Source organism: Ursus arctos, unplaced genomic scaffold (assembly GCF_023065955.2).
Source record: "Ursus arctos isolate Adak ecotype North America unplaced genomic scaffold, UrsArc2.0 scaffold_18, whole genome shotgun sequence".
In the NCBI taxonomy this organism is placed as follows: domain Eukaryota; kingdom Metazoa; phylum Chordata; class Mammalia; order Carnivora; family Ursidae; genus Ursus; species Ursus arctos.
This window is the reverse complement of record NW_026622852.1, coordinates 48,395,612-48,414,254: the sequence shown is the minus strand read 5'-3', so window position 1 is coordinate 48,414,254 and position 18,643 is coordinate 48,395,612. Positions and strand designations below refer to the sequence as shown.

Here is an 18,643-nt window from a genome sequence, read left to right as displayed (position 1 = left end):
GCCAGCCTGGGGTCGACTCCGACTCCGACTCTGTGACCGAAGGGGAAGTTGTGTCCTTTGGATGCCTCCAGGAGGCTGCCGTGGGGGTGGGGACTTATTGTTACCAGAATCTGATGGCACTCTGCGGGAGGGGAATTTCCAGGGCTCTTGGAATTGGGGTGGGGGAGAGAGGGAGCAATGGGTGATTCTGGCAGGTCAGGGAGAGGCAGTAAGCCCGGCGGGGTGTTTTTCCTATAAGACCTGGACGGGGGACTGATTCCGCCCTCTTTAGGCAAACTTCTGTGGGCGGGTTCCAGTGTCTTCCTCTGGGGAGAAGTTCAATAGCTTTGCCCAGCTTCTCGGAGAGTTTCAGGATTCAGAAAAGGCCACAGCCTCTCTCAGTTCAGAGCGTGGTCTCTGGTGTCAGAGAGGCCTGGGTTCAAATCCCGATGCCTCCCTTTCCTGGCTGCACCCGTCTGTGAGCCTCAGTTTCCCCAGCGGCCAAGCAGAGGTGACGATACACCCCTCAAAAGACCGGGAGGTGGTGAGTCCCTGGCGCAGCAGGGGCCTCCAGTGCTCGTCGTCATCTTCCCTTCCCACCCTTTCTGCTTCAGGCAGATGCCCAAGTCTGCTGGCGGGGTGTGTGGTCGCGCAGGCATTTTCCTTGGCAGTCACAAGTGTGATATTATCCCTCCACAGAGCCTTCATTACGGCGCTGCTAACAATACCCCAGATAAGGCAGGGAGGGCCCTGCGTGCCAGCCTCCAGGTGATTATCACATTTGGGCAAATTGCCTTTTGTGTCACGGCGAGATGCCGGCGGGAGGGCCCGGGCAGGGGACTCGCTGGGCCATTTTGCCAAAACCGCGAGGGAGGCCTTGCGGCGAGGCAGCCCGGGTTCGCTGGGGAAGGAGGCCCGGCTGGCGGTGGGGGCCGGTCCTGCCCGACACGACCACGCGCGGGCTGTGCGGGGCCTCGGGTTTTTCACCTGTCAGAGGAAGGCCTCAAAATTCCAGGAGTCTTGGTCTGTCGGGGGCACTGGGAGTCTTGTTCTTTGGCCAGTTTTGGAGCAAAAATGTGGGGAAGTCTCTCGGGAAAAAGAACCACCACTGCAATCTTCGAAGGAGGGTCCTCCCCCCCTTCCCCGGCTCTTTCCCTTCTTTCACGAGTAAACTCCAGAACCCGCTTGAAGGCCGTCCTCAGCTTTCAGTCAGCGAGACCCAGGGCCAAGTTCCAGGTCTGCCGCTTATGACCTGTGTGACTTTGGGCAACGCATTTCACCTCACCTCAGTTTCATCATCTGTGAAGTGGGGATAATGAAGACTGCTGCTTCCCAGGGTGACCGTGAGGATGAGATGAAGTGAAATAAAATAAAATAAACTATGCGACATGCTCAGACCAGGGTCTGGAACATAGGAAGCACTCAGTAAATGCTGCTTGTTTTTTTTTTTTTTTAAAGATTTTATTTATTTATTTGACAGAGAGAGAGACAGCCAGCAAGAGAGGGAACACAAGCAGGGGGAGTGGGAGAGGAAGAAGCAGGCTCATAGCGGAGGAGCCTGATGTGGGGCTCGATCCCAGAACGCTGGGATCACGCCCTGAGCCGAAGGCAGACGCTTAACGAACGACTGCGCCACCCAGGCGCCCCAATGCTGCTTGTTTTTATTATCCTGCTTTTTCCTCCGAAATAAAACAGTGTCCCTTTGTATAGCGATCGGTCCATTCCCGGACTGCCATTTTAGTAGCAGCCTCAAGTTTATCATAAGAAGACACCCTGTATTATTTACTCAGTTCCCCCCTGTTGCACATTCGGGATGTTTCCAGCTTTCACCTGTGCAATAATGCCAGAGAGCCTCAGACGACCAAGTGGTCTTTCATTTCTAGGTGTTCACTATGCAACTTTCCTAAACTTGGGCGGGAAGCAGATCGGCAACGTTTGGAAGCTCTCTGTCCTCTCTGGACAGAATGACCTTGGAGCTGGTCCGGCCAAGTGGAAAGAAGGGGAAAAACCTCTAGAGGCAGATACGCCTGAGTGTGAATCCCAGTTCCTGCCGTTTCCTGGGGGAGATTCCTCAGCCTTAGTTCTGCCTGCGTCTCAGTTTCCTCATTTGTCAAGCAGGGATCGCGGGAACACTCCCCACCCTCTTAGTTGGGTGTCCGGTGTCTGGGAAATGCTCAGTCAAGGTCAGCTCTCACCTTGGTGCGAGGGGGGAAGCCAGCCCGCACCTGCCAAAGCCTCCGAAACACACGGACCATGTCTCTTTCTGGACCCCCATTCATATTCCTCCCCCGCCATTGTCCATTTAACTGAGCATACATTCAAATGAGGCTGGTGATCTTGATTTTAAATTCTGTCTGGAACCCAGAGGTTCAAACGCAAAGGGGCCCTCTCTGCAAATAATCACTGGTATGTGATATTTTTAAGAAGCCCAAGCCATTGTTTCTGATTGAAGGAAAGTTGGTGCTATTTTGAAGAGCAGCACGATTAAGCGGTGGCGTTATCTCTTTAACCATTGGGAATTATACGCTGTTTGAAAGATTTGTGAGCTCTAGGACATTTGCCAGATGTGCTTGATTCGACATTTCAGACAACAAAGGGGATAATGTTGGCGGGAATCTTGACGGCATTTCTGATGATCAGGATATTCTTTGAGGATGGTACTGAGACCTTTCGGGGAAGAATTTCAGCTTTTACATAAACTAATTTGGGATGCTCACTCTCTGTCTTCCACAAAGCAAATTTAGTTCATTGTTAGTTGTATATGTTAAAATGGTTACGAGGGTTTTTTCCTTTGAATATTAATAATGTGCCTTTCATCTGAGACACTCGCATGGGGTGTCATTAATTGCAGGGAGGGAGTAAGGATTAGTGGTGCAGTTATTTTGCAAATGATTCCTACCAGTAACGTTGAGGCAAGCAACGGCTACATGAAGAGACACACGTACAAACTGCTAACACAGCCCTGGCGGATCCTTCCTGAGCAGAATGAGAGGGATGGGTAGGAGGCTAAGGGTTAATCTCCCAATTTCCCACCATATTAAAGGTAATTATCTCTAACATCTTCGAAAGCATCCTTATTGGCCCACAGTATGTAAAGGACCCTTTATCAAATAAGGTAGCATCTCATTTTGGGGACTGCGGTGTTTTTGTCTTAAGACTCTAAAATGGGCCTTTTCATCCATTTGGGCATATCACTGAGCTCCCGCGGGGCGCAGGACCTGTGCTCCGTGGAGGACCCACCATGAATGAGGCATGGCTCTGTGGAGGAAGGGCCATGGCTGAGTAAGGAATAAACTAGGACACAAAGCTGAAAAGAACAGAATTTGGGCAATAGTTGGGATAGGCTCTGACTCTGTCACCAGCTGTGTGACCAGGGACAAGGTATTAACCTATCTGAGACCAGGTGTCCTCCTTGCCAACTGAGGGATGCCCTTGGGATAGCAGGGAAAAGCCGAGGAGGTAAGCAGATACCATGACCAGCAAGGGCCTGGCAAGGGTCCTCCGTAATGACCATGCCGTTCCCTGTTTCCCTTCCCCGAGCCGTGGGTGCTCCAGGCCATTCTTCCGTGGCCTCCCGTTATGGGCCAAGCACAGAGGTGGGGAGGACTGTGATAGGTGGAGAGGAGGAGGAAGGGCATCCTGGACTGAAGAAGCATGTGAGGTGAGAACAGAGGTGTGCTTATCGGTGTAAGCAGCTGGTCGGGTTGAGCCAGAACATGGGGTGGTAGATGAAACAGGGAGGCTCTAAACGTCATAATCAAGAGCCCACAGAGCCTAATGTTTCAGTAGCTTTTATTTTCCCAAGCAGAAGCCCTGAGGAGGCCGACAGTGTAGCATATCCAGTCTCATTTCTCCCCACAGCCTCTTTGTTGCTCGAGCACCGGAGAAATCTCAGCTAATCCCAGGGGCCTCCCTTCTCTTCAACCTCCTCCAGCCCGAGTGAGTAATCATCATGCTAACAGTCCTGGTGGCTCATCACTGGACACGGACGGGCCTTCGGCCAGGTGTCGTGCATCCTTAATCTCATTTTTCCTCACCACAACTCCTCCAGATTAAGTCAACTACCAGAATGCCCATTTTACAGATGAGGAAATGGAGCCTCCAAAAGGAGACAAGAAGCTAGCTAGCCATGTTCACACAGCAGGCCAGTGGCGGGTCCAGGGACCAGGGGCCAGCCATACTGCAGATCCTGGGCTTTTAACCGCCACACCAGGCTCCCTCTCCGACCTCTCCCAGCCTCCTATGGGAGGCAAGTCCTGACTCCGTCTCTGTTTTGCTTTGTGTCTGCTGTATTGAGTGGAATACTGCCTGCATGGGCTTGCTGCCTTGTGTGGTTTTATGGTCCCAGCAGAGGCAGCCGCAGAGTGCAGTGGAATGATCAGGGGCCTTGCAGGAAGATGGGAGTGGGTTCGAACCCAGCCTCACCCTCGCTGGTCTGTCATTCATTACTCATGCCCTAGTTCCCTAATGTCAGGCCTCGCCCGTTCCCAGCTCACTGGGTGCGTGGGAATTTCCCAGGGTATGCACTGTTCCTGAGTGCAAAAGCTTTGAGGTGGGCCCTGGAAATGACTGACACCACCGAGGCCTGGACCTCAAGGAGAGGTGGGGACCTGGGCCATACGTGCCCCACGGAGGCACCCACATGCGAGCAATTTCAAGCATGGGGCCACAGCCAAACAAAAAGGATACAGACCAGATTTGGCTGGAGGGTCACAGGTTTGAGACCCTTAATGCTGAAGTTTTTAAGTTTTTCAAAGCTTAAGAGGTTTGAAAACTTGGAGGTGCAGAGAAGCACAATGGGTTGTTTTTATTATTCTAAATAGTAAGTTGTCTATTAGGTGCCAGGGACTGAATTTTGTATTAATTTGTTGAAGAAGAGGAGGGGCTTGTAGGTAAGTCGCCTGCCCGCCTGCCTGCGTTTCTTCCAGAAAGATTTAATCAGCTCCATGTCTGGGGACCTGTGTGGGGTACAGGGGACCCAATGGTGAATCAGACATAGTTACATGGTCCCCGCCCTCAAGAAGCTGTTCTTCTAGTGTGGGGGGGAGGCAAATAAAGATACTTCTACAGTTGTGGGCTAAGTGTTGTTAGGAAGGCTTGTGGGGGCACAGAGGCGGGACATCTAACCCAGCAGCGCAGGAGACGGAGGGGATGGGAAGAGGTGGTCAGGGAAGGCTGCCTAAAACAATGATCTATCAATGGTGGGATGGTGGGTCCCAATCCTTAAGAGGGTTGTGAAATCCATTTAGTGCATAGCAACCAGAAGTTTTTAAAGAATAGAGAACATCCTCGTACAGCTTATATACAAAGAATATGTCCACATGTGTGTGCTTGTGTGTGTGCTGGGTGCTTACTTGGGGCCAGGGTCCAAGGCTTGGAGAGCCACGGTCTGAGAGGTTTCCTGCCGGCATGGATCCCCAAAGCCTGGCACACTGTTGGCACTCAGAAGCTTTTTGATGAGTGGAAGGATGGATTTAAATTCTCCCCACAATCCAGCAAGCAGGTACCACCCTCCCCAGGCAAGAAAGGCACTGTCAAAGCCCAAGTGTGCAAACCCGGGTGTGTCAAGCGTGCTTGGCACTCGGCCGTTTGTGGTTCAGCAGGCTAAGGCTTTCCGAGTCAGGCCTAAAGCAAGCTTCTCTGCCTGGGGACTGAAGCCAGGGCGAGGCCGGGGAGGAGCCGGGGCCATCCGGAGAGCCCCGAAGGTGAACCAAAGGTGACCCTTCTGCTGGTGCCCCCGCCGGTGACCTCCTATAAAAAGAGCGTCCCCGGCTCTGACCCACCCAGGTGGCATGTACTTGATAATAGCAGTGGCTCAGGCCACTCTGTTTATCCTGGGATGGCCTCAGGCACCACCATGGGCCTGCATCGCCAGCAGCCCTGCACCTTCAGGACGCCAACAGGAAGCACTGTTTATGGGGGCAGACCAGAATGCAGGGGAGAAAGGGCCCCAGAGAAAACAGGAGATGGACAGAAGTCCGAATCGGTCCCCGGCCGGGTGAGGTGAGTCAAAGGTAATGACTAGGTGGCCACAAACAGAGACTCCTTTTAGTGGTTTTTGGGACACTCCAAACTCCAACTGTCCTATAATATCAGGACCAAAATACCCCTTGGCTACCTTTCTCCTCCATCGTAGACTCTTAAGGTTGGTAGGACCCTAGAAATTATCCAGCCCAACTCCCTCATTTTACAGATGAAGAACAAGGGGCCCAGAGAGGGAAGGCGCTGGCCCAGGGTCAGCCAGCAGGCAGCCCGAGAGCTGGGCCAGGACCCGGAACCTGGGTCTCTGGGACGCAACACTGGGGCCTGGGGCCCTTCGGGTACCCTCTCTAGCCATCTCGCCATCTTTCCTATCTAGTCTCACCCCGTTTGGCCCCTTCTCTATATGCAGCCAGAGAAATCCCTAAATGATGACTCAGTTACTATGCTACCTGCCCGAAACCTTCCCTTGTTCCCCTGTTGCCCTCAGGTGGAAACGTACTGCCCTCCCCCTTCCCACCCCTTGGGCTTCCTCTCTTGCTCTTCTTCCCTTGACATATTGTTGTCTCATGCTCCCAAACTACTTGTAGGCCCATAAATGTGCGGTGTTCTCCCCCATCTTATCCTTGGCACATGCTGTTCCCTCTGCCTTTCATTCTTCCCAACCCTGCTGCACTTGTCCCTCTTCTTCAGGCTTCCCGTTAGATCTTGCTCTTTCCAGGAAACGACCCTGGTCCGCTGACGCGGACCTCCAGGTTAGGTATCCCTACTACGTTCCCTTGTAGCAACTCTGATCTACCGTCAGTTTCTCCTGCTCCCTGAGAGAAGATTTGGGGATGCTGCCTAACCCAAAGTCAGACCCACATCAACTAGTCAATAAATGTTCGTTGACCAAATAGTCATCAGTGTCTGTCCTTCTCCAAACCTCCTAAGAACGGCCTTCCCTTCTCATGATGCATTTTTTCAAAGGCTGGGTTTGTTTTTTTTTTTAGAGCAGTTTTAGGCTCACAACAAAACTGAGAGGAAGGTACAGAGCTTTTCTGTATGCCCCCTACCCGCACGCCTGCCTGGCCTCTCCATCATCGACCCTCTCCACCTGGGTGGTGCATTTGCGGAAACCACACGGACACCTCATGTCATCCAAAGTTTACAGGCTGGTTCGCTCTGGTGCAGAACATCCAGCGGGTCTGGATGAACGTACAGTAACGCGGGGCCATCGCTGTAGTATTGCACAGAGTATCTTCATTGCTCCACAAATCCCCAGTGATCTATCTGTTCATCTCATCGTGCGTTTTTAATTTTCTTATCAAGCATGGCTTTTGCCCACAGGATTCTAGGAGCCACAATTTCTGATTCCCCAGGAACACCTTGCCTTTTTTATTTATGCCTCTGTGTCTTTGCATGTGCTGTTCCCTCTACCTGGAATGCCCTTCCCAACATGCCTGCTAATGAAATCCCTGCTCATTCTTTTAGACCCATCACTTCCGGTACCCTTTTCCTGACTTGACACCCTGCATCCCAGCCAGGTGATGAGTTCCCCTGATCAATTGCCCTTCATCCCCCAGAAACTCCCCCCAAGGAGGAACGGTGAGAGCATCTTTGTATTTGTATGAACGATATTTGCAGCTAGTTACACAGAAAGGCACACACGTGTTATCTTTGTAGGACAGAAGAGTGTGTACAAAAGCACAGGGGCACCGTGCCAGTGACGAAGCTACTCTCAGCTCCAGAGCCGCCCTTCTCTTCTCACTTTGCAGTCAGGACCGGGACCACATGACTGACAATTCCGCTCTGCCGGCTGACCCCCAGTTAGGTGCTGCAAGGTATGCATGCGGAGACAGAGGGGCACCTTCTTTTCTGTGTGGCTTGTTGTTCGTGTCAGTGTCAGGTCAGCAAAAGGCTGATTCACTTCCGGTTTCCAGTTTTCCCCCGAGCCCCTAACATCAGCTTTATAGGCTCTCTCTCCAGATGCCCCTCTGGGCAGGGGGCCCTGCTCAGAGGTCTGGGTTGCCCCTTCTGGGGGTCCCTCTCTCAACCCTCTAGGTTCCAATATCCCAGTCTCAGGCTTTCCCCTCCAGGAAAGGGGGGGGGTCGCTGCTCCCTGCAGTGACTTTCTTTGCTTCCTCAATGCCCTCCTTTTGCTTTTTCAGTTCTCCAGTATCTCCTGATACTAAATTCTCTCTGTTTTCCTGACTGGGCTCTGCCTGATGCAGAGCCAGGGTTCCTGCTCACATGGATCTTACAGTCTCGGGGCAGAGACAGACGTCCAGCCGTTACTCACACAAACGAGGATTTCATTACAGTTGACATGAGTGCCAGGAAGGAAAAGTACAAAGCATATTAGCATGTGAATGGCCCTGGGAAGCCCTTCAATAGGTGAAGCTGTTCGGCTTTGTATAACTCGGCATCTCCTCAGTTTCCTTGATCCAGAAACTTCATAGTGAGCCTGTCAACACCCAGAAGAATTAGTGCCCTACACAGTCTACTCTGTGAGTGGAAAACGGGAAGTCATGAGAGAAAACTGCCAGGGGACTTAGAATGTGAGCATTTGCCATGTTCCTCCAGGAGCACCAGTGGCTTAGGGCTCCCCGAGCGCTCGGCTCCAGCGTTTAGCCACAACATCAGCTGACAATCCCCTTTGCTCTTATCCCAGCACCATAAGGCTGATCACCACCGACTCACTGAGTAAATGTCCCTGTAGGGAGAGGAGGCTTTCACCAGCCAGTCCGGGCCTCCTGGTCTCCCCGGCAGTTTCTTTCTCATTTTAGAGCAGAGTTTCTTGACCTGGGTCTTTAGAAGAACCCCCAATTAGACTACATGCAAAATGTACACGTGTGTGTGTGTGTGTGTGTGTGTGTGTGTGTGTGTGAACATGTAGGTTTATGCGTGTGCACATGTGGTCATTTTTCTAGGAAGAGGGTCCATAGCTCTTGTTATTCCTTGTGGGATGGTGACTCCAAGAAAGAGAAAGGTTAGGAATCACCATGCTGAAGAAAACGTTCTTGTTCTTATTTGTACTCGGCCTCCTGTGAGTTTGGTTACTGTAAGTCTCAGTCTGATCAGCTTACGTTCACTTACCAACGGAAGTGCTGGATCCTCCAAGGTACTCCCCTGGCTGAGGGGCCAGCAGCATTCTTGGACCACATGGTATCATTCACCTTCTTGACCTTTACCTGTGCTGTTTCCTCTCTGGAAAACCTCTCCCCATGCCCTGTGGTCAACTCCCAATTATTCTCTGGGTCTCCTTTCAGCTGTCATTTCCTTCTTGAAACCCTCTGAATTTGCCCTTCTTTGTGCTCCCACAGCATCACTTCCACCTCCCTGGACTCCCCACATTTATCTCCCATCCTCCCCACCTAGGGCCATGTTTTCCCCTTTCATTGTGTTTTTCCCACGACGCGATCAACCCCTTCTAGTACTTGTCCGCTACCTGTCAAAACGCGAGCTCCAGGAGTAAGGGGGTTTGTGTCTAGCTTTGCCCAGCTTTGCTGCCCACACCACGCACAGTGTCTAGTACACAGTCGGTGTTCATTAGATACTAGCCAAAGGAAAGCATGCGGAAATCTGTAGTTTAATCCTTTTAGTGCTACGCTTCTGTGCTGTCACAATTAACCACTGTCCTTGGCTTCACTCCATGACTATGTAGGGACTCATCAGCTATGAGAACTCCCGACTGTGAACCATTCAGATCATAATTTTTGTCTTTTGTCAGCAAAAGTTTCTTTCTTACCAAAATGCACGCATGTGTGTGCACACATATGCACACAGCTACGTGGGGGTGAGAGAAGAGAAAACACACATCCCGGCGTGTCAGAATGGACATACCTGCATTTCTCAGGAAACGATTCCTGTAGTCCTTGATTATCCTCGTGGCCGGGTTATAGAAGCCATCTCCACAGTCATAGCAGCCCTGAGGGATTTTTCTAGGTGGGTCCATATTGGTGAGTTGAGAGATACCTTGAAAGGATACAACGGATAATTAACCAAAGCCAAATCTAAACCCAGTCCCCCTAAAGTCCACTTTTGTCTGGTTCCCCGCTATTCAGAGCCCAGAGCAAAAGCAAAGGAGCAGTACCCCAGAGCAGCTTCCTGAAAATGGCTCTGGGAGCAGAGGCTTGGAGACTAGACCCCCAACTTCTTCCCGTGACCCCATGCTCCATTTCTGGGGACACCATGACAAGGGCCTATAGGTTCTGGAGGCAGAGAAATCCTGTCGATGCATCATGTCCGCCATGTGGATAGAAAGGCGTGTCTAGAGGAGGGATGGCATGCAAGGGGTGGGCAGAGGCCAGAGGCGTGAGCCTTCAGCCTCACTCAGGAAACCTGGCGGGGCAGGGCGTGCATAAGGAGAACAGCAGGAAGAAACGGGTCAGGTGGGCGGGGATCAACTTTGACTCTTACCAACATACCACTAAATGCTGCCATTTAGTCAGTGCTTATCCTGTGCCTGGAAATTCATTAAATGCTTGACTCCTGCTATTTCACTTAATTCTCACAGCAACCCTGGGGCCCCATTTACAGATGTGAAAACAGGCTCAGAGAGGGCAAGTAACTCGCCCCAGACTCTCTGGCTAGGAAGCAGCTAGGCACCCAGCCGCGAAACCTCTATGTTAGGCTGCAGACATTGGCACCACTGGGAGCTCGAGAGGAGTTGGTGCAACTTGTCGGTCACAGTGGCCTGTGTGTTGAGTATCTTGGAAGACTGAGGCCTGAGTAATGGGTACAAGGTTGGAATAAATAACTTCCCAGCTTCTTTCTAACTTGCGTTTCCTGGAATTCCCCGTTCTCTGGACTGAGGGCCGGATGCCCACTGAGCCCAGCACCTTGGTCACGGTGCAGGGTTGCGTCCTGCCCACAGGCGGCTTTCTGCTGGTTACTGATACCATCTGTATACACTACCGGCTGACAGTTACCGGGCTCTCACTCACGCCAAGCACTTTCCAGCCATTTTCTCCCCGGAGCCTCACGCCAGTGCCGTCTCACAGATACTCAGAGAGGAGGGGAAGGGGCTGATTCAGCTTCCCCCTGCCCCTGAGGCTGAGAGGCGGTGGTTGCGGAGCTCTGCCAAGTGCCTGGGGACTTGGCAAGGCAGTGGGTACTTAGGATGAAGTTGCCGTGTTGGGAGTCGCCGGAGGAGAAGGAAGGACACAGGGAAGGTCACTGCACTGCCCACGAGTCTGGCCCAGCCCCACCTTTGACAAAACCAGTCGCCACAGGACAGCTGAAGGCCTGAGGCCAGGGGCTCTTTCCTCGCCTACAGGCTTCCGTCGGGGTGAGGAGCCCATGACAGGGTCCAGGCCCTGTCGTAACTAACCCGGGAGGCGCCACCGACAAAGTTCTCAAGTGGCATCTAGACTGGTAGCTCCTTGAAGGCAGAGACTGTCCCCTGGGGCCCGGCCCGTGTCCGACACAGAGTAGACGCTCAGGAGATTTAATGTCGTGGCCTTAACTCCCACACCGCGTCTCCCCCTGCTGTGATGCCACTATTATCCTCCCTGTGTCACTCTTCGCTGAGCGCCTGCTAGGTGCCAAGCAATGTGCCAGGCACTGGGGACACAGCAGAGACCAAGACAGAGCCCCCGCCCTCACGGAGCTCAGTCGGTGCGGAAAGAGACCTGCTGTCCACTCATGACAGGGCTCCGGGGATCAGCCCTGGCTGCTCCGTGGTATGCCACAGGGAGACCTTGCCTCGTCCGGGAATTCAGGGAAGGGGCCCCAGACAAAGGGACAATACGCGGAGACCTGAGGGTTGGGAAGGAGTTATTCGGGTGCAGTGAGGGGGTACAACATCCCAGCAGAGGGAACAGCAGGAAAGACCGTGGTCTTTTCAAGGAACAAAGATAGAGCCAGCATGGCGAGGAAGGAGAGCAAATCCAAGAGGGGCCGGTGGTGCGGGCTAAGGCTGGGCACAGTGGCAGGAGCCATAGAATGCAAGTCATTTTAAGAATCTGGAACCTTCTCATGAGGGTATGGAGGAAGCACTGCAGAGTGGGTGGCAGGGTGGGGGTGGGGGAGAGTGGCAATCAGAGTCATGTTCTTCAAAGATGATCGTGACCGTGGGGTGCGGAATGGCCTGGAGCGAGTCAAACCTAGATCTCAGGAGACTAGGTAATCGAGGGGAGAGGATGGAGGTCTGGGACACAGCAGCACCAGACAGGATGAAGGAAACCTGCGTGGCGTATGGTGGTGCTCAGTCAACAATTATTTAATGAACAGATGAAGGAACACCTCTGAGAGGTGGAATCCATAGGACCAGGTGGCTGCATGTGCAGGGGGAAAGAAGAAGGCAGGACTTGGCCCATCCAGGTGGATGGGGTGACAGTCTCTGAGGGAGCAATCCTCGGGGGGAGAAGGGGCTGGCGGGGAAGGAAATGAGCTCTGTGCAGACAAGGTAAGGGATGCCAAATACAGGTGTTGGGGAAGCTGGCTGCAGGAACCTGGGGCTCAGGAATTTTCATCTCTGTTTGGAAGCTGATGGTATAAATGAAGTCTTAAGAGGTGAATCAGCTTGGTTAGGGAGAGGGTACAGAATGTTACAGAAGAGGGCTTAAGGCCAGAGAGCCCTGGGAACCCCCAAATTAATAATGGAGAGGGGGAGAAGTTGCTGACAAAGGAGACAAAGGGAGAGAAGGCTCACCTGGTCAACCATCTGATTCAAGGTGACACAGCCAGGATTTGAGCTCAGGTCTGCCGGACTCTAACCTGGGTGCTTTCTGGAGCTTTCTGCCCTCATGGAGACTGACTCACCCAGGCTCATCCAGCCACTGAGAGGGAATTTAGGACGCAAACCCAGACCTTCCAGGTCCAGGCTCTGTCAACTCCACCACATCATTTCGTAAGTTAGGATTTATTCTTAGAGTTTGCACAGTCACCTTCCCACTTGTCATTTTGGATGTATCGTCTCAGCTGGGCCGACACCTATGCTCTTGAGGTGCAGCTGACCACACACAAGCCCCGGAAACACACGTGAGCCCCTTCAGTGGCTGCTCCCTGAATCCAGATTCCAGGCCCACCTGTCACCCTCCGTGATGGAACACGATATCTGATGATACAGGCGAACAGAGAGGAAGATCTCCCCCCCCACCAGGAGTTCTGCCAGCAGGAAGTAGGTCTGGAGTGTGGAGCCTCAGTTTCCTCCTCTACAACATGGGACCAGAAAGGCAGGCATGGTGGGTCATCTGGAGATGCTGTGAGACAGGCATCACACACAGCCCCAGCCACAGCCTGGTACACAGGGCACATGCTCCTTCGGTGCCACTCAATTTCCGTGCGACCACGGGTACTAGGAACAACGACTGCCGAGGTGGGCCGCACACCCACTGTGCGCCAGACCCTGCTGGAAACTTTCCATGCACGGTCTTACAACAGACTTGTGTGATGGACGATGCTATTGTCCCCTTTTGCAGGACAGCAACCGAGACACCGAGTGGTGCATGCCCTTCCTGTGGTCCCCTGCTGGTATGGCGGAGATCTGAGGGTGACTTCAATGGGCCGTGGCCCCTTACACAAGGCTGCCTTTCATTTCCCTCTTGGTCTGGGTGTGAAGGAAAGGGAGGGTGCCCGGGTACCTGCGGGCTTCAAGCCGTGGCAGATCTCGGTGTAAAACCTGCGATCGTAGCTGTCGCAGTAATGCCAGTGCTCGGCGTCATACTGCAGCCCATCCGAGAAGGTGTACGTGCCCTGGAAGACAAGGAGCATGTGTGCGGGTGGGAGGAAGCCCTTCTGCCAAGACGGACGGGTGTCATGGCAAGAGGGTGACGTTCTCACCTTCTCAATGCCACAGAGGAGCGGGGAGAGCTATCCCGGTTATTGGGGCCGTGATGATTAGAAGGAACGGCTATAATGCTGGGCTCTGGGACTGGCACTCAATATATGGCAACTCTCTGCGAGATGCTGGGCAGATGACCGGCCCTTGGTTTCCTCATTTGTAAAACTGCCTCGTAACGGCACATATTTCACGGGGTTGTTTTGATGAGACAGTACCGGCAAAGTGTTTTGCACAGTGCCTGGCATGGAGTAAGCATTCAGTCATAGCTAAAAAGGTCACAGCCACGGGTCACAGCCCTTTGTCCAAACATGTACATTCTGCTTTTGCTGCCCCAGGGCTGAAGGAATCCCCAGGATGTAGAGGTTGCATTGGCCTGGGCATCAGGAAACGTAGGTGGAAATTCCGATACTATTAATTCACTGTGTGACCTTGGGTAAGTCACATCCCCTTCCTGGGGCTTAGATTCTCCAAGCTGTCACACAAGGAATGTTCCTTAACCTTTTTAGGTGGGCATTAGTGAAACTGATGAGAGCCGTAGATCTTTCCCCAGAGAAAACCAAAGTCCCAGATATACAGAAACTTTTGCATATAAAGGGGGAGGTTCTACTGACTGGGTTAGATGACTTGTCATGATAGCAGCAGTGGTGGTGGCAGGAGTACTAAGACCTAACACTGACTGCCTGCTGTATGCCAGGTACTGAGCACAGCGCTTGGAGACAACACCTCGTTTACACTCACGACCACTCCAGGACGTGGCTGGTGCTCTCGTGGCAGGCTGTATAATGGCCCCCAAGATATCCACATCCACCTGCTGGAACCTGTAAAAATGTTAACCTTATATGGCAAAAGGTACTTTGCAGAGGTGATTAAGTGAAGGATCTTAAAATGGGGAGATTTTCCTGGATTATCTGGGTGGGCCCAATATCGGACCCTCTCAAAGGTCCCTTATAAGAGGGGAGCAAGGGAGTCAGAGGGATAGAGGACAAGATGATGACAAAAGCGGAGAGAAGGTGATGTGGTGATAGAAGCAGAGGTCAGATTGATGCATGGCCACCAGCTAAGGAACGCAGGAAACTTCTGGAAGATGGAAAAGGTAAGGAAATGGATCTCCCCTACAGCCTCTGGAAGGAATGCAGCACCACTGACTTATTTTAGACTTCTGACTTCCAGAACTGTAAGGTAATAAATTTCTATTGTTTTAAGGCACTGAGTTTATAGTAATTTGTTACAGCAGCAATATGAGGTACAGCTATTGTCCCCAGTTTATAGGGGAAGTCATGGGCCCAAGGTCACACAGTTAGTTGGCAGCACAATAGGATTCAGGCTCATCGTGGCCTCTCCAGGGGCCCTTCTGGATCCAGAAGAGTGGATTCCAGAGCTCTGGGAGATCGGCTGGAGGGGAGCAGGGGAATGGAAGGAGGTGGGCACCAGATGGAGAGGTCAGGGTGCTGTGTAGTGGGCGCTCTTCCCATCCAAGGCTTTGCCCTTGCAACCTCCCATCCTCAGGCTGGTCACCTTCACGACCAGTCCCTTTTCCCAAATGGCATCGTAGCGGCTCCCGCTGGGGAAGTACAGGGTTCCTTGGCCATGAAACATGCCGTCCTTCATTTCCCCGACATATTTTGTTTCGGTCGGGAGGATGTATTCAGCTTTGCCCTCCATCCTGCAAGGACAAAGGGAAATCAGTGGCCTTCACAGAGCAGCTAGAGGGTCAGAGCTGGCAGGCACAGGAGAGCAAGTGGGAACCGCATCCCCGGGGTGCTCAGGGGTTACTGTCCCAGTAATATTCTGTTCAAGAACACCATTTCCATTTCGTTTCCTTCAAAAACTCAAAAATGAGAGGGTCTGTATTGTTGAAGGTGGGGGGTGGAGCAGAGAGTTATGTCGGTTTGTCTTCCCCCTCACCTAGAGGCTGTCTTAGAGCTCACACATCCCATAACAGCCCCCTTGGTAAGCCCAGAGAGGGGAGGGAGGTGCCCAAAGCCACACAGGAAGCACTGTGAAGCAAAGACTAGGGTCAGGTTTCCTGGCAGCTGGTTCTGTGTCCTCCCTGTCCCCCATGCCCAGCCCACCCTTGCCCTTTACGCCACTTGTAGAGAATTGGGAAAAGGATGAAATTCAGACAGGGGACATGGGCTTGAATCTTACTTCACCTCTTCCTAGATGTATCGTCTTGGAGACCTTCCTAAACCTTTTTGTTTTCCTTCCTTCCTTCCTTTTTTCCCAAAAAATATTTACAGAGCATCCACTACGTACCAACACCTACCATATGTGCTGAGTCTGGTCTGCTGGATACAACGAGGTCACAGCAGTGATCAAGGCATGTGCCATCCCTGTCATCAAGGGGGCTTATGGTCTAGTGGGGGACACAATTAAGCAATTGCAGAATATGTGGGAACTGCCATACAGGGGAAGCAAGCTTCTATAGGAGCCCAGGACAGGGATACCCAGCTTGGCCAGCTGACCACCTACTTCGTGTGTGAAAGGGCTGAGATTAATGCCCAAGATCAGCCTAGATAATGTATAATGATTTTCCTAGTAAAGGGCCTGACATCCAGTGAGTCCTGAAGAAGTATACTTTCCTTCATTTCTTCATCCCTGTATTCCTTCTCTATTCTTCCCCCGCTGGCTGGAAGTCACCTCTTCTAACTCTGAACTTCTTTAGGCTTTTATGTGTCCTGTTGGATGCTCGGCACTTTCTGCCTTGCATTGTAATTGAATTCGTCATATTCCCTATTTAATCAAAGCCCTGGAGAGGAAGACCTTGGTATCCTCAGCTCTTAGAATCCTGATTCTATGTGAACAGGTGCCCTGTAAACAGCTACTGTGTAAGGAATGAAGGGAAGAAGGAAGATGCCACCGTGGCACAGGCCCTGAGCAGGAGAGCGCTGTGGTCGAGGCACAATTTCTGAGTCATGTAGACCTGGGGCTGCCAAACCTGAGCCAGGCCTGGCTCCACCTCTGTGCCTGTGTGACCTTGGGGCAGCTCCTTTGCCTCTCTGAACCTGAGTTTCTCATCCATAAAATGAGGATAATGACAACACTCCTCTCCAAAGTGCGATAATTGGATGAAATAATAGCTATGAAACAATAGCGGAATGCCCCAAATAGAGTAAGAGCTCGAACACAATGTTGCATTTATTCTACTGCAAGACAGGACACGTGAGAGAAGGCCTTTTCTCCTTTACGTCTTTACTCGAAATCACATCTACCGTTTCTGTCTCCATCAAACCCGTTCTCTGAGATTAGATGCCGCTCCCTTTTTTTAAACTGCAAACTGGATATCACTGTTCAGACCTTCTACAGACATCTCCAGCTCACCCCAAATGAAATTCATCCTCTCTTCCTCCAAAGCAGCCCCTCCTCAGAGTTCTCAATTTGCACAAATGGTACCAGAATCATCCAAGTTCAAAGCCTAGAGCTGGGCACTGAGCTGGGACTGGAGGCAGTCTCTGAGTGGGACCAGGAGCCAATCAGTTGCCAAGTCCTGGCAATGAAAATTCCCAAACTTCTACATCTTTCTCTTTCCTGAAGCTCCACTGCCTCTGCTTTGGTCCAGGATCCTGCTGCCTTTTACTAGGACAACCATGGGCTCGGACTTGATCTCCTCATTTCCACTCTGCTTCCCTCTTTCTTTCTTTCCCTTGTCTTCCTCTCTTTCCTTCCCTCCCATTTTTCTTTTATTCACTCAAGGCAAAAAGCCTTCATTATAAATTAAAAGTAAGTTAAAAAGGACACAGAGATAAAGACTCCAATCCATAGTGAGGCTTTGATTACCATGTCTCAAATTTCATTCATTCATTCATCCATTCAGCCAACATTTACCAAGTGACATATGCACTATGAAGAGGGATACAGAAATGAAATAAAGTAGGTTTCCTAATGCCCAGCTCCTACCAAGGAGCCATCTATCAGTGGCTCCCCCCACCCACGGAATTGTGCACAGTACTTAAATCTCTCTATGCCGGAGCACAGACCCACCCTTCCAGCTCTAGCTCTCACTCTCCTCTAGACACATCCAACACTCCAGTCACACTGAACTGCCTGCTCTTCCACTGGTAAATCCTCTGAACTATTATTGCTCATGCTGTTCCCTCTGCCTGGAAACATTCTTCACCTTGCATCTCTACCCATCTAAATCCTACCCAAACTTCAAGGTCCATTTCAAATATTTTCCCCTCCAGAAAGCCTTCAAGGACTGCCTCGATTGGATGTGTCCTCTGTGGGAGCTCAGCAGCAGGACTCCATAGTAGGAAACACATGAGCTTTGGAGTCGGACCTGGGTTTTGATCCCTGATCTGCTCAATACCAACCAGGACTCTGAGCAAGTTACACAGTTACTCTGAGCCTCACTTTTCCCATCTGCAAAACGAGGATGATATCTACCTCCTAGGGTTGCTGTGGGGAAGGGGAAGATTCAGGCAAAGCCACTATCTGAAATTATCTTCTCATTTCTTTGTTTATTGGCAATACACCAACTAGACCGTAAGCTCCATGACAGCAAGGATCTTGACATTTTTAATATTTTTAATCCCCGTACCTAAAACTGGCAGATAGCAAACACACAAGTATATATGGAATGAATATGTATCTGCCGCTTATTAGATATGTGTCCTTGAGCAAGGCGCTATACTTCACTGGGTCTCATTTTCCTGAGTTGTAAAATGGGAATAAACAATCCTACGTGAAGGGTGTCCTGAAGGTTAAAAGGAATAAAGTTTGTGAAAACGTCTGGTACATAGTCCTTTGCAAAGGCAAAAAGGCAGCCGTCTTTTCCCAGTCACAGATATTCGAGACATAGTGAATCAGATGAGGCCCTTACCTCCCGTCTACATATTCCCCAATGTATTGGCTCCCTGTGTACTCCATGGCGCCGGCCTCTAGCTTCCAGCGCTCGGGATCCCGGAGTCTCAGTGC

At 51.5% G+C, this 18,643-nt stretch overlaps 1 protein-coding gene across 1 annotated transcript in view; it reads right to left on the bottom strand.

The window, feature by feature from the left end:
* Nucleotides 1-18,625, bottom strand: part of MORN5 (MORN repeat containing 5) — a 28,603-nt gene extending 9,978 nt beyond the window's left edge. Inside the window, exons 1-3 of the mRNA XM_048223195.2 lie at nucleotides 18,549-18,625; nucleotides 15,242-15,389; nucleotides 9,784-9,915 (exon numbers count right to left, since the gene is read on the bottom strand). Of these exons, the coding sequence (XP_048079152.1) occupies nucleotides 9,820-9,915; nucleotides 15,242-15,389; nucleotides 18,549-18,595 (291 nt within the window). The 5' untranslated portion in view covers nucleotides 18,596-18,625 and the 3' untranslated portion in view covers nucleotides 9,784-9,819. The remainder of the gene's footprint in view (nucleotides 1-9,783; nucleotides 9,916-15,241; nucleotides 15,390-18,548) is intronic.
* Nucleotides 18,626-18,643: the final 18 nt, after the last annotated feature.